We start from the raw sequence: 13,719 nt of genomic DNA, 5'->3' as shown, positions 1-13,719 counted from the left end.
AGTAGGCACTCTATACTTTGATTTAATATCAATTATAATATGCTGATATATATCTATATATATAGTGTATATCATATATGTGTATTTGAGTATATGTGAACGTGTGTGTGTGTGAGAGAGAGAGACAGAGAGAGAGACAGAGAGAGAGAGACAGAGACAGAGATTCTTTTTTTTTTTTTTTTTTGGTTTTTCGAGACAGAGTTTCTCTGTATAGCTTTGTGCCTTTCCTGGAACTCACTTGTAGTCCAGGCTGGCTCGAACTCACAGAGATCGCCTGCTCTGCTCCGAGTGCTGGGATTAAAGGCGTGCGCCACCACCGCCCGGCATTTTCCTGTATTCTTAAGACACAGAAAAGAAATACAACTCATGAAATACAAGACTAAAATATTCCAGGGCCAAAGATAAACTTGAAACAACAAACGTGAAACATGGTAGCCAGTAACTATACCTCTTATGCAAACAATTTCAAGGATATATACTTATAAGTGTGTAGGGGTCAAGTAGAAAACACAGCAAGTAAAAAGAGAGATATAAAAAGACATATACCTACACATCATTGTTCAACTCCTCTAAGTCATTGTTGTTTCCAATACTTAATGGGCAATGTTTTTCTTTGGCCTCTGTCTGGAAATTAATTATACTAAGAATCTCTGTCTCGGTCAGGCGTTGTGGGCACGTTTATCCAGCACTTGGGAGCAGAGCAGGCAGATCTCTGTGAGTTCGAGGCCAGCCTGGACTACCAAGTGAGTTCCAGGAAAAGGCACAAAGCTACACAGAGAAACCCTGTCTCGAAAACCAAAAAAAAAAAAAAGAATACAGGAAAATGTAATGTGTGCAGGAATAGGAATATACTGATCATCAAAACTCTAGATTCATGTATCCATTTTTATATTATCACACTGAGACCTATCTCCTGTGCTATGAAACAGTCTTCTAAGAACTTGCTTCAGATCCCTATTTCTCAGGCTGTAGATGAAGGGGTTGAGCATGGGAGCAACCACAGTATACATCACTGAGGTTACTGAACCCTCTCTGGAGTTATAGGATGTTTGAGAAGTGAGGTAGACACCAAGGCCTGCACCATAGAACAATGAGACCACTGAAAGATGAGACCCGCAAGTAGAAAAGGCTTTATACTTCCCTCTAGCAGATGAAATGCCTACTATGGAGTTGATGATTTTAGAATAAGAGAAAAGAATCCCAGACAGAGGAATAATACCTAGCAAACCAGTTACACAATAGAGCAGGATATCATTGGCATGGGTGTCTGAGCAGGCAAGCTTGAGCATCTGAGCAAGTTCACAGAAATAGTGAGGGATTTCTGTTTTCTTGCAGAAAGACACCCTCAAAAACATTAATGTTTGTAACAATGAATAGGCCAGGCAGATTAGCCAAGACAGTAGCAGTAAAAGACCACAAAGGTAAGGGTTCATGATAATCATGTAGTGCAAGGGGTGACATATGGCCACAAACCGGTCATAGGCCATTACGGTCAGTAACAAACTATCCAGTCCAGAAAAAAACATGAAAAAATACATCTGGGTAACGCAGCCTTCATAGGTGATGGATTTATTCTGTGCCTGGATGTTCACTAACATCTTAGGAACCGTGGTGGAGATGAAACAAATGTCTGTGAAAGATAAGTTAGAGAGGAAGAAATACATTGGAGTCCAGAGGTGGGAGTCAGAGCCAATAGCCAGGATAATAAGCAGATTCCCTATGATGCAGACCAAGTAAATGAACAGGAACAGCCAAAATAGAAGTGGCTGGATATCATTTTCTTTTGAAAGTCCCAAAAGAATGAATTTTGAAGTGGCTGTTAAGTTCTCTGGCTCCATATAATTACAGTCTTTGCCTGGAAAGAAGCAAGCATAGTTACAATGAGAATACATCATGAATTTCAAAATCATGTATGAAGCATTGTATTTTATCCCAAATGTTTTAATTTGCTTTACCGCCCAAGATTGCTGTTTCCATGACCACTTCCTGCAGTGTCTTGTCCATTGCGTCTTTCCTGCCTGATAGCAATTGAATTCCTCTACAAAGTTTCTGGGAAAGAACCCGTTTTCTGGACATCTCCCCTCTGCCTTGTAGTAATTGCCTCTTTAAATCCCAGGAAAATGTTGAGATAGGCAGTTATGGGATGTAGAATTTGACAATATTTTATTATCCATATACTTTCCCCAGACTATCCTGTTTCATTTGATCAAAAGAAGGATAGTTTGAAAATATTTTGTAGGAAATCCCACTATAGTTACTTTAGTATTGTGAGTCCTCTCCATCCTTCTAGCTCCATCATAATATTTCTTAATCCCAAAGATCAATTCAAGAACTCCATCATACATTTACATTTTCCATGCCTGTTTACATTCTTCTTCAATTTCTTTACATTGAAGCAACTGTGTCTTTTCTAGTTCATTTTCATTTCACATTTCCTGTACCACAGACAGTATTGGACAATGAGTCCTACACTTTATGGATTTAATAGGCCACATATCAAAATTATTTCAGTTGCCTATCATGCAGATGTCTTAAATTTTGATCTTCAGCAATTTGAAGAGAGACACAAAATAAAACAAAAATAAAAACTAAAACAAGAAGAGCAAATCATGCCAGGCATGGTAATACATTTCCCTAATTGCAGTACTGTGGTGAATGAAGCAGAAGGGTCGCAAATTTGAGGCAGCCTGGGCTATGTAGCAAAACTATATCTCCAACAAGAAGAAAAAATCCCCAAATATATATGTATGTATAATATGTATTGTGTATATATAAATATATGTATATATACAATTTATAAAATATGTTATAGTAATATGTTGAATAATGTCTTCATTTAAAATATATTTCTTTCAGTTTCTCAAAGTCACAATAAAACTACTATAGTGTTTATATTATATTAGTATATAATATATTACCTAAAAGTTATTTAATACATACAGAAGTATATGGAGCTTCTACACAAATGCTGTACCACTTTATAGAAGGGATTTAACAGCCACAGATTTAGAGTCATCCAAAGGGAATTTCGTTGTGTGCAGATACAGGGGAATGACTATTTTAAAAAAACTATTTCTATAAATGTTTGTTCACTGGAAGATAGTTTAGAAAAACACTCCAAGTGGGACTATAAGCAATTCCTTATTCACAAAACCCTTTAGTAAGTCTGGAAATGTAGGTCAGTGGTAGTGGGTACTCAGCATGTGTATGACTTTGAGTTTAATCCTTACCTCTATAGAAACAGAAGAACCAACATGAACAACCTTTTAGCCAAAAAGAAAGGCACCGTTTATCATTAAGATGTGTCAGTTGAATATAAAGGGAATGGAAGCTTACTATATCTTTATCTCAATTTACTGCTTTTTAAAGGCCTTAATTTATGTTTAGATACTAATTTCTGGCTCATAATGGAATTTCTTAGCTCCAGTATGAATGTCTTCATTTTTATCCATGTGTTACATAAGAGATTTCTTTCTTTAAGTTGAAATGCCTTTTGCAGAGTGCATGGTCTTAGTTTCTACCTCTATGAAGATAATTTATCTTGATTGAGAAAGTCTTTAGATATTTGGTGATATGTATATTTCCAGCTCCACCTTCTTATTTTTCCTTAACTCACAATTAGTGGACTTACTAATGCATGCCACACCATACAATAAGACTATGGATAGGGAAGAGAAAACTGTACATGCCACGCATTTGTAAAGCAGTACTTGGGAAGCTAAGATGGGAAAATATCAAGTTTAAGGCCAGGCTGAGCTGCATAGACACTGTCTCAAAAATAAGATACATAGGTCCTTCCTGACTTTCTGGAGCTTTGAGTGACACAAATATAGTCTTTGACCTGCCTCCAGTAGCTCTGGTCAAGATCCATGTGATCCAGTTTAGCAATAAGATTATTAACTATGTTAGAAATAGTAACTGCTCAAGATAAAGAAACACTGTATCAACTTTATCAAGATGCAAATTAAGACTGTTTTGAGATTCTGTCTCTTCCCCAGTCGAAATGGCTATCATCAAGAAAACAAATGTTGACAAGGATATGAGAAAAGCAAAACCCTCATTCACTGGTAATGTAATCTGAAGCATTCACTATGGAAGCCAGTTCAGAAGTTTCTCAAATAACTAAATAGAGAACTGCAGTATAGCTCTGCTCTATTACTCATGCATATACCCAAATGTCTCTATATTTTACCACAGAGACCTTGGTACATCAGTGCTCATTGCTGCCATATTCATACTGTCCAGTACATAGAAACAGCCTCAGCATTCTTCAGCTGATAGAAGGATAATAAAAATGTGGTACATTAGTATAATGGAATTTTATTCACCATAAAAATAGATGGAATTTGAAAAATATTGTTAGGTTACCAAATCCCTAAAGGAGATATTGCTTGTTCTCTCTTGTTCTCATCTAGCTCCTTCCCCTCCTCTCTCTGTGTATGCATGTGTGTGCATCTGCATCTGTGTGTATTTAGGTATGAGTATATGTGTGTAGCAGCCAGAAAACTAGAAAGGAACCTATGAGAGGAAAAATAAAGACTTCTAAAGGAGAGAGTGGGGAAGTTAATAAAACGCATGTAATATGAAAACAGAAGGAGGAAATGAAATGAAGGAATAGAGAGGTGGAGACTGGAAACAACGAAAATAAGTGAACAAAAGCCACACAGAAAAGTTCTTTATACAGCGATTAAGCAAAAATCCACTCAATATTTTACAATCCCAGGATTATCTTAAGTAATTTCATAATTTAGTCCTTACCTACCTTACCTACTGTCTTCTCCTGCAGTCCTCAATGATCAGCAAAAATGACGTCCTTTCACTTTTGTGTTTACTTTTACAGTGCTGGAGATGGAAGCCAGGACAAGAACTCCTTCACAGAGCTATATCCCTCTACTCCTTCTATACTTAGGTAGGTTCTTCACTGATACGCTCAATGAACAGGGGGCACCGTTTGGCTTCCACTGTTCCTTGCAGAATGTAGGGCTATGCATGCAACAGTGTCCCCTCTCGGGAACACATTCAAATGAGTTTGTAAAGGACTTCAGAAAGGAAGCTCTGAACCTTAGATGAAACTGAAAGGAGATGAGATCTAAAGATGGAATCAGGGCTGTAGGGCATCGTGAGGCTGGGATAGTCTTGCTCTGTTGTTTATTTGGCTTCAGTGTACATTATCTACCTCAGTATTCTGACTATCCACAGGAAACTGCATACTTGGAATCTTTGGTGACTTTCTTACCTCTGCTCCATCATCTTCCTTTCAAAGCTTCGATACCACCATGGAAATTCTGAAAACTGGAATTCTACTATGATTCCTTTCCCTCAATGTATAACATTATATGCCCAGCAGATCAGATTCAAAAGAGGCTCTGGGTGAAACTGATACCTGGCAAGGGCTATTATCTAGGGTAGAAGTTACAGAGTTATTACTTGGAGAGTTACTTATCTCACTTCTCATTAAATAAATTACTGTTTTGATTGTGTGTTTCTATAGTTTCCTTCATGGGAGTGAGGGAAGTAATTTATCCTTCTATGTTTCCCCTGTGGGAACAGACTTTGGAGCCTTCATAAAAGATTCACCTTCTCCCATGGCACAGTCCAGTTCATTTAGGCTTTTTCTTCATATAGTAATTTTTTCCTTGTGTGGCCTCTGAAGTACCTAGCTTCCTTTAGAAACTTTGTATCCACACCATCTCTAGATCTCTACAATGCTAACCATTAAAAAATCCTTTTGGATCAAACTTTGGTCTGTGTCCAGATCCTAAAGAATTCTCTAAGAAACCCAAAAGAAGGAATGTACAATTTTGTTTATATTATTATGAACATCCACCAGGTATGTCTTAAATAAAATAGAGTTCTGCAAGGTGAAATCAGAATAAAAGATAGACACTGAATGTTTTATAAAAAATAAAAATAAAAGTGTTAGGCTTCTTTGTTGGGACAAAATCACAAAATAAAGGAAGGAAGAAAGAGTATATAAAATTCTTTTAGAAGTTTCAGCTCTTGGCTAAAAGACAGAATTGCTTTTAGGCTATGGTGCAGCCCCACATCATAGTGGAAGGTTTATAGGAACAACACTGTTTACTTCATGAACAGAAAACAGAGAAAGGAACCTGGAGATGATTAGCCCACTTTCCACAATCATGTTACACATTCTACAGTTTCTACAAACTGGAAATTTCTCTTTAATTATTCACATTTCAGTGAATGAACCAATTGATGAGGTCAGAATGTTCACATTCTGGTGACCTCCACAATGCCCTGCTTCTGACTATTAAATTGGGGCCCAAACCTTAACCACTTAAGCTTTGCAGGATAATTAAGAGCCAAACAACAACAATACAAGCTATATAGATTTCTCAATTCTACTTCTTGATATAGAATTTTGTGACTCCCCATGCTCTTTGTTGATGTTATTTCAGAGATGGACATCTTCTATTATCTTTTATAAGCACAGACTGAATTTTCAATATTGGTCTCATTGCAAAACAGGTAGCTGATTTAAAAAATTTATTGAAATAAGGTTTTTTCATGCACTATATTCTAGTTAGGGTATCCTCTACTCCAAATCCTCCCAGTTTCTCCCCACCTGCCTACCCATACAGATCCACCCCTTTCTGTCTTTCTTTATAAAACAAACAGCCAACTAAGGTATCATAATGTAAAATAACATTTATATAACAAAACCAGCAATAAATAAACAAAAACAATTATATATGACAAAACAATCAGAAATTAAAGGGTCAAAGAACAAGCAGAAGAAACTCATAGATGCAGAGACATACATTTACAAATACAGAAATCCCACAAAAACACAACTGGAAGTCATAATAAATACACAAAAGGCCTGGGGAAGGGAGTGGAGAAGCAGGAAAAAAAAGTCTTGACATAACATTATGAGACAAAGAACCTCCAAACATATGCTAGTTAGGGTTTCTATTGCTATGATGAAACACCATGACCAAAGCAATTTGGAAGAGGAAAGGGTTTATTTGACTTACTCTACCACATCATAGTCCACCACTGAAAGAAGCCAGGACAGGAACTCAAAGAGGCAGGAACTTGGAGGCAAGAGCTGATGCAGAAACCAGGGATGCTGCTTACAGGCTTGCTCCCCATGGATTTCTCACCCTGCTTTCTTATAGAACCCAGTACTGCCAGTCCAGGTATGATAACACCCACAATGGAGAAGGACCCAGCAGAATCTTATGGAGGCATTTTCCCAGTTGAGGTCCCTCCCTTCAGATAACTCTAGCTCGTGTCAAGTTGACATGAAAGGCATGTCAAAGATGGTTTTGTTTTTTTCTTAGCCATCTACTCCTCGGCATGTGGCCTACTGTTAAGAGTAGTTTGTTTCCCCAGTGAAACTCCCTTGGGGAAACTTTTTTTTTCCATTTGTAAGTTGTCAACTGGAGATAGCTTCTGGATTAGAGTGGGGACATGTATTCACTTCTCCTTCCAGCTCTAGGACCCTGGGTGTACAGATTTGTACTGGCCCAGTGCAAATTGCCACTGTCTCTGAAAAGTCCTATGTGCATCAGTTCTACTGGGTTTAGAAGGTCATGTTTCATTGGTGTTCCCCATTATTCTGGATTTCTAACTCTTTCAGCCTCTTCTTCTAAAGAATTCACTAAGTCCCAAGGTGAGGGATTTGATGGAGACATCCTATTAAAAGAGAATGTTCCTAGGTCTCTCAATCTCTTCGTGTTAGATGTGGTTCTTTATTTTTTCATATGCTCTGCTGGAGGAAGATTTTCTAATGATGGCTTAGCCAGGTACTGATCTATGAGTATAGCAGAATGCCACTAAGAGTCGTTTGATTACTAAAGGAATGTAGTAGTTTAGTAGAACAGTAGTATTTAATTTTCCTCTAGGGCACTAAACTATCTAGTCTCAGATTCCGGTCACCTAAGCAGCATCAGATATAGATTCCATCTCATGGAGTAGGTTTTATATCAAATCAGACATTGATTGCTTACTCTGAAAAGCTTTGTGTCGCCATTTCACTAGCATACCTTGTGAACAGGACACCATTGTAGGTCAAAGAGTTTAGAATTGGGTTGGTGTTTACCTTTCTCCTTTAGTGACCTGCAGAGTAGTTTTCAGTACTAAGAACATTATCCCATAGGAGTAAAGGCTCTAGGAAGGTAGCAGCTCTACTTATCCCTATTTAATGAGTTATGCAGGTGTTGTCTTCAGAAATAGGGTCTTGCTTTCACTTTGTTGAGAACAACCTTTAGCCTTGACAAAAGCCTGGATAGTTTGGGGTATCCCACAGGGTCCATTTGGTCCACAACTTAATTAGATATAACCCATTTCCAGTACTGGAAACTTCATTTGGAGATGAGATGGACAGTTGGGGCTCTTTCTCCTCCATTATTTGGTGATTTCATTTATATTGCCCTTACATATGTGTACATTTTAGGAAGCTCCTACTGCATTAGGTAGTTACCAAACTATCCCTCAAATTGCCCTGAATTTTAGATTTCCCTTGTCACATTACCTTCTTCATTACTTTCTTTCTTCCCCCTCCTGATTTGATCCTCCCATTCCAGGCCTCAACCCCATTTAACCATAACTATCTATTCTATTTCCCCTTCCTAGGGAAATCTATCCCTTATAACTAGTTCCTCACTCTATACATAATCTATTTGGTTCTCTGTTTTGTAGCTATTCCATATCCCAGGATATATTACAGAGCCATAGTAATAAAGTATAATATTGGCACAAAAAAGACATGTATAACAATGATACAAAATCAAAGAAACAAATATGAATACATGTATCTTGTGCCAGAATGGCTGGCAAAGATGCCAAAATCTTAAGCTGGAGAAAATAAAGCACCTTCAACAAATGGTAATAGGAAAACTGAAAGTCCACATGCAGAAGAATGAAAATAGACCTATATTTATCACATTGCCTCCCCCCAAAAAATAACTTTATATTGATCAAAGTCTCAAACCTGAAACACAAAACTGCTAGAAGGAAAAAATAGCCAATAGTCAAGATGATATAGATACAGGAAATGACTTTCTGAATAGAACTCCATTTGCCCATGATTACGGCCAACAATTTACAAGTGGGACTTCATAAAACTAAAAATCTCTGAACAGCTAAAAATATATCAATGAGGTGAAGAGAAAGCTACAAAATGGGAATTTTTTGCCAGGTATATATCTGATAATTAATATCCAGAATTTATAATAAACTAAAATATAAAGAGTTAAAAAACAAATGACCCATTTGAAAAATGGTCCTGGAACCTTGTGGTGGTTTGAATAACAATGGCCGTTTTCTCCAATGGAGTGCTGTTGGGTATATCAACCACACTCAGAACAGTTCTATGCCCAGGACAAGTTAGCCAGCTGGTCAACACAGAGTGGATTTCATGTTTTTTGTGTACTTTTTGTTTTGTCTTATTGGTTTTATTTTAAAATTTGTTTTTTGTTTGTTTGTTTGTTTTTTGAGAGCAAAAGTATGAGAGAACATGAAGTTGGATCGTTACAGAAGTGGAAAGAACATGGGAGGAGTTGGGAGAGGGGAAAGGATATGATCAAAATATATTTTGTGAAAATTTAACTAAAAATAATTTAAAAAAAAAAAACAATGACACCATAGGCTCATATATTTGAATGCTTGGTCATTAGGGAGTGATGCTACTTGACAAAGATTAGGAGACGTGGCCTTAATGAAGGAAGTGTGTCATTGGAGGTGCACTTTAAGGTTTCAAATGCTCAAAGCAAGCACAGTGTCACTTTCTCTTCCTGCTGCCAATGGATCTGGATGTGGAACTCTGAAGCTACTTCTCTAGCATCATGTCTGCCTGCATGTTGCCTTGCTTCCCACCATGATGACGATGGACTAAACCTCTGAAACTATAAATAATACCCAATTAAATGCTTTCCTTTGTAAGAGTTGCTGTGATCACGGCGTTTCTTCACAGCAATAGGACAGCAACTGTAAAAATCCTGAACACGTGTTCTCAACAGAAGAGAAAATGGCTAAGACTATCTCAAAAATATGTAATTATGGAAATACAAATATTGAAGTTTGACCTGACTCTAGTCAGATTGGTAAAGATAAACAAAACAACCAACAATAAATGCTGGAGAGAGTGTGAGTGAGGACTATCATCTACCATTGGTCAGATTGAAAACTGGTTCCACATATGTTGCAATCAGTGTGGAAAATTCTTAAAAAGCTAAAAACTAATCTACCATATGCCCTAGTTCTACCATTTCTAGGCATATTCCCAAAGGACCTAACATCTTAGTCCACATATACTTGGTAAGCTATGCTCATTGCTACTTCATTCACAATAGCTAGGAAAGAGAATTAATCTAAATATCTTTCAATTGATTAATGGATAGTGAAAGTTTGGTGCATGTACACTATGGAATACTATTCATCTGTAAAGAAAATAAAATCATAAACTTTGCAGAAAATGGATAGAACAAGCAAAGATCATGTTGAATGAAGTAACCCAGACCCAGAAAGACAATCTCAATCTCTGCTTATTCTCTTTCATCTGAGGTCATAGCTCCAGATACTCAGATGTGAGTTCATATACTGGAGAAACTGCAGAAACTAGTAAAATAACTGGGACTATTACCAGTGTAATAGTGTTGGGTAGTAATAGAGAAGGGAATAACAGGGAACAAGTGATCTGATTAGGGAAAAGGGAAATGTGGAACATCTCTTTAGGGAGCAAATGCAAGGTAATGCAGAAGATGAAGAGAGGAGGGTAAAATAGCCGAAAGGATATCAGAAAAATTCATAAAAACACAATATGATCTAGAATCGAGATTTAGGTTCTAGTTAACCTCTTACTGAGACTTCCAGGTGATTCTAGTTGTTTCAATTTGATAATTAAAACTAATAGAAACCTGTTTTCTTCTTCTGATGGAAACTAGCTGTTATATGGTCTGCTTCATCTAGAGACTCAATAGCAAAAAAACTTTTGAAGGGCTCTAAACCTCAGAAGGAAGACAAACCAACAGAGAACAAGACATGGAAGAAAGAATCCCAGGCATTGAAAACAAGGTAAAAAATTAATAACTCAGTCAAAGAAAATGTTAAATCTAAAAATTTCAGGCATAAAATATACAGGGAATTTTGGACACTATGAAAAGACCAAATCTGGGGATAATGGAAATAGAGAAAGGAGAGAAGAAACACAGGGCAATGGCACAGAAAATATTTTCAACACAATAATAGAAGAAAATTTCCCTAACCTAAAGAAAGAGGTGCCTATCAAAAAGCATATAGAACACCAAATAGGACCAGAAAAGTAAAGTGCCTACAACACACAATAATCAAAATACTAAGCATACAGAACAAAGAAAGAATATTCATCGCTACAAGAACAAAACATCAAGTAATATAGACCCATTAGAATAATCACTGACTTTTCAGTGGAGACTCTGAAATCAAATCCAAAAACACCTGGACACACATTCTACAAACTCCGAGTGACCACAGATGTTAGTCCATATACCTATATGAAGTCAGGAGATAGATATGATCAGAGATCCTGAGAGAATTTGGAAGAGGGAACGAAGGGTAGATATGGTCAAGATACAGTATGTGACTGTATGACATTTTTAAACACTAAATAAAAAAATAAAAATGTAAAAGATCTTCATACTCTTCATATATAATTTAATCAGATTGAATTGAGGTGACTTTGGGAAGAACTTGAAGATGTTTGTTGCATTGTAATGATAAGGAATTTGTTATCCATTCTTATCAGAACTTCTGTTCACAGATGATTATTAGATAGTCATGAATGGTGGAAGAGCCATATAATCCCAGCACTGGTGAAGCTGAAGAAAGGATCAGAGAGCTTTAGCTTGTCCTAGGTTCTCTGTTTAGATGCCCCTTGACATACAGTATGTATCTATATGATAAACTCATTAAATGTTGTAAATGTTTTAATGTAATAATGCATTTAATAAACTTCAATTATAGATTATTATGGCCCAGCAACATAGCACAACATTGAGTATTAACTATTTACACTGTAGTTGTGTGTCAGAGTTGGAGTGAGTACTCATGGCTGCTATGTATTATCTCAAAAATATTTTGAATTTTTTTAATCTCAGGAAATAATAAAAATTATACCTGATTATCAGAGTATTTACTTAGTGGGCATGAAACATAGGCTTGATTCACAACAGTGCATAACATGGATATATAGTAGTAAATGTCTGTAACTCCAGTATTTTTTTAGGTATAGGGAGGAAGGTCAGAAATTCAAGGTCATTCTTGGTTACATAGGCAATTTGGGGATGGTTTGGTATCTATGAGACCCTATCAAAATCAAATCCAAATGAGACCCTATCAAAATCCAAATCCAAATTCAAGTTTCTATTGGATGCTTGTTGCCTCTGCACCACTGTACCCTGGGAAATACAGGGTTCTCTTATGTAGAGTCTTAGTATCCTTTCTTAATAAACTTAAAAACAGATGCATAAGGAAGTCCCCCTTTAAAGCCTGAGAAAAATCAATAGGGAATATGAACTGTCGCTCTTGGCAACAGCCAGGATGAATGAGATAAAGAAGAAAAAGAAAAGAAAAGGAAAAATCATGACTTTGGAGGTAGACACACAGCAATGTGGCAGGAGCAGGTGGAGGGCTTCAGAGAATGAGGCCACAGTGCTCAGGAAAAGTGCATAGGCTTTTAAAAAGTATCTGAAACAGATGATGAGAAGCAAAAGAGAAAGTTAGAGGCTCCACAGTGCTATCTGACAGAAGCTCCAGCAAATGTCTACACAGAGAGAAGGACTTCTAGTAATGACAAATATATTTTCCCATTAAGGAACTAATTAGTCCTCCTTTGCATGTCCTCAGGTGAATCACATTTCTTGGCGGGGGGCAGGGGCAGGGGGGGCACGGGTGTCTGAATTTCTTGTCAGGTATTTGACAAACTCAGTTGAATTAACTCTTAAAATGAAGGAGTAGTATGTTATTCCTCGGATAGTTTAGAATATCAAGACTCTACCCAGGGCCAGAAGAATAGATTTCCCTTAATGGGCCTCAACAAAGCTCAGATACCTCCAACTTTTCATATTGCAATTTAAATACTAGAGAGGAGTGTCTCTTTCTGATGTTACTAGAAAAACAGGAGATGGGGTCTGCAGCCATGAGGTAAAGGTTCATCCTCAATGTCCACCAAGGCTATTAATATGTGTCTAGTTATCTAAAACCATCAGCTTGAAAAAAAATATAACTTGGAACATCAAATGTCAGGAACCAGGCATTAATAGAATGCCTCAGTTGTAAAACAGGATACCTCTGATATTACAGCTGACCTTGCCCAACCTTATCAGTCAGCCACAACCAGAGGGGGAGGTTTGCAGAGACAACCTGTCTCCAAAGATATTCGGTCTTTCCTGAAGCAAATAATGCCAGCAAAGAGAGCCCATAGATCCTCAAATAGTCTCCACGACTGCTTCAACTTTCCCTTTCCCGTGAACCTCCTCTACCCCTGTAGGATGTCTGAGCCAGCTTTTTCCCCTTGGAGGCTCCTGTAATTCCCATAGGAGAGAGGCTGCCTCTCATTGTATATGCTAAGAAACACTGTCACCTGTTGAGGTCAGACTGTGTTCTCTTTCTTTCTTCTTTTCCTTTCTTTCTTTTTTTCTTTCTTTCTCTCTTCCCTTCTTTTTCTCTCTTTATGCTGTCTCAGAAAATCGAACAAGTACCATGAATCACTGGGCA

The 13,719-nt window shown here is 37.2% G+C and overlaps 1 protein-coding gene across 1 annotated transcript; it reads right to left on the bottom strand.

Moving 5' to 3' along the window:
* Positions 1-872: 872 nt before the first annotated feature.
* On the bottom strand, positions 873-1,838 carry LOC114687681 (olfactory receptor 7D4-like). Its single transcript, XM_028862272.1, has one exon. The coding sequence runs from the start codon at positions 1,836-1,838 to the stop codon at positions 873-875; it is 966 nt and encodes a 321-aa protein (XP_028718105.1).
* Positions 1,839-13,719: the final 11,881 nt, after the last annotated feature.

Source organism: Peromyscus leucopus, chromosome 7 (assembly GCF_004664715.2).
Source record: "Peromyscus leucopus breed LL Stock chromosome 7, UCI_PerLeu_2.1, whole genome shotgun sequence".
NCBI lineage: Eukaryota > Metazoa > Chordata > Mammalia > Rodentia > Cricetidae > Peromyscus > Peromyscus leucopus.
This window is presented reverse-complemented; position numbering and strand designations above follow the sequence as displayed.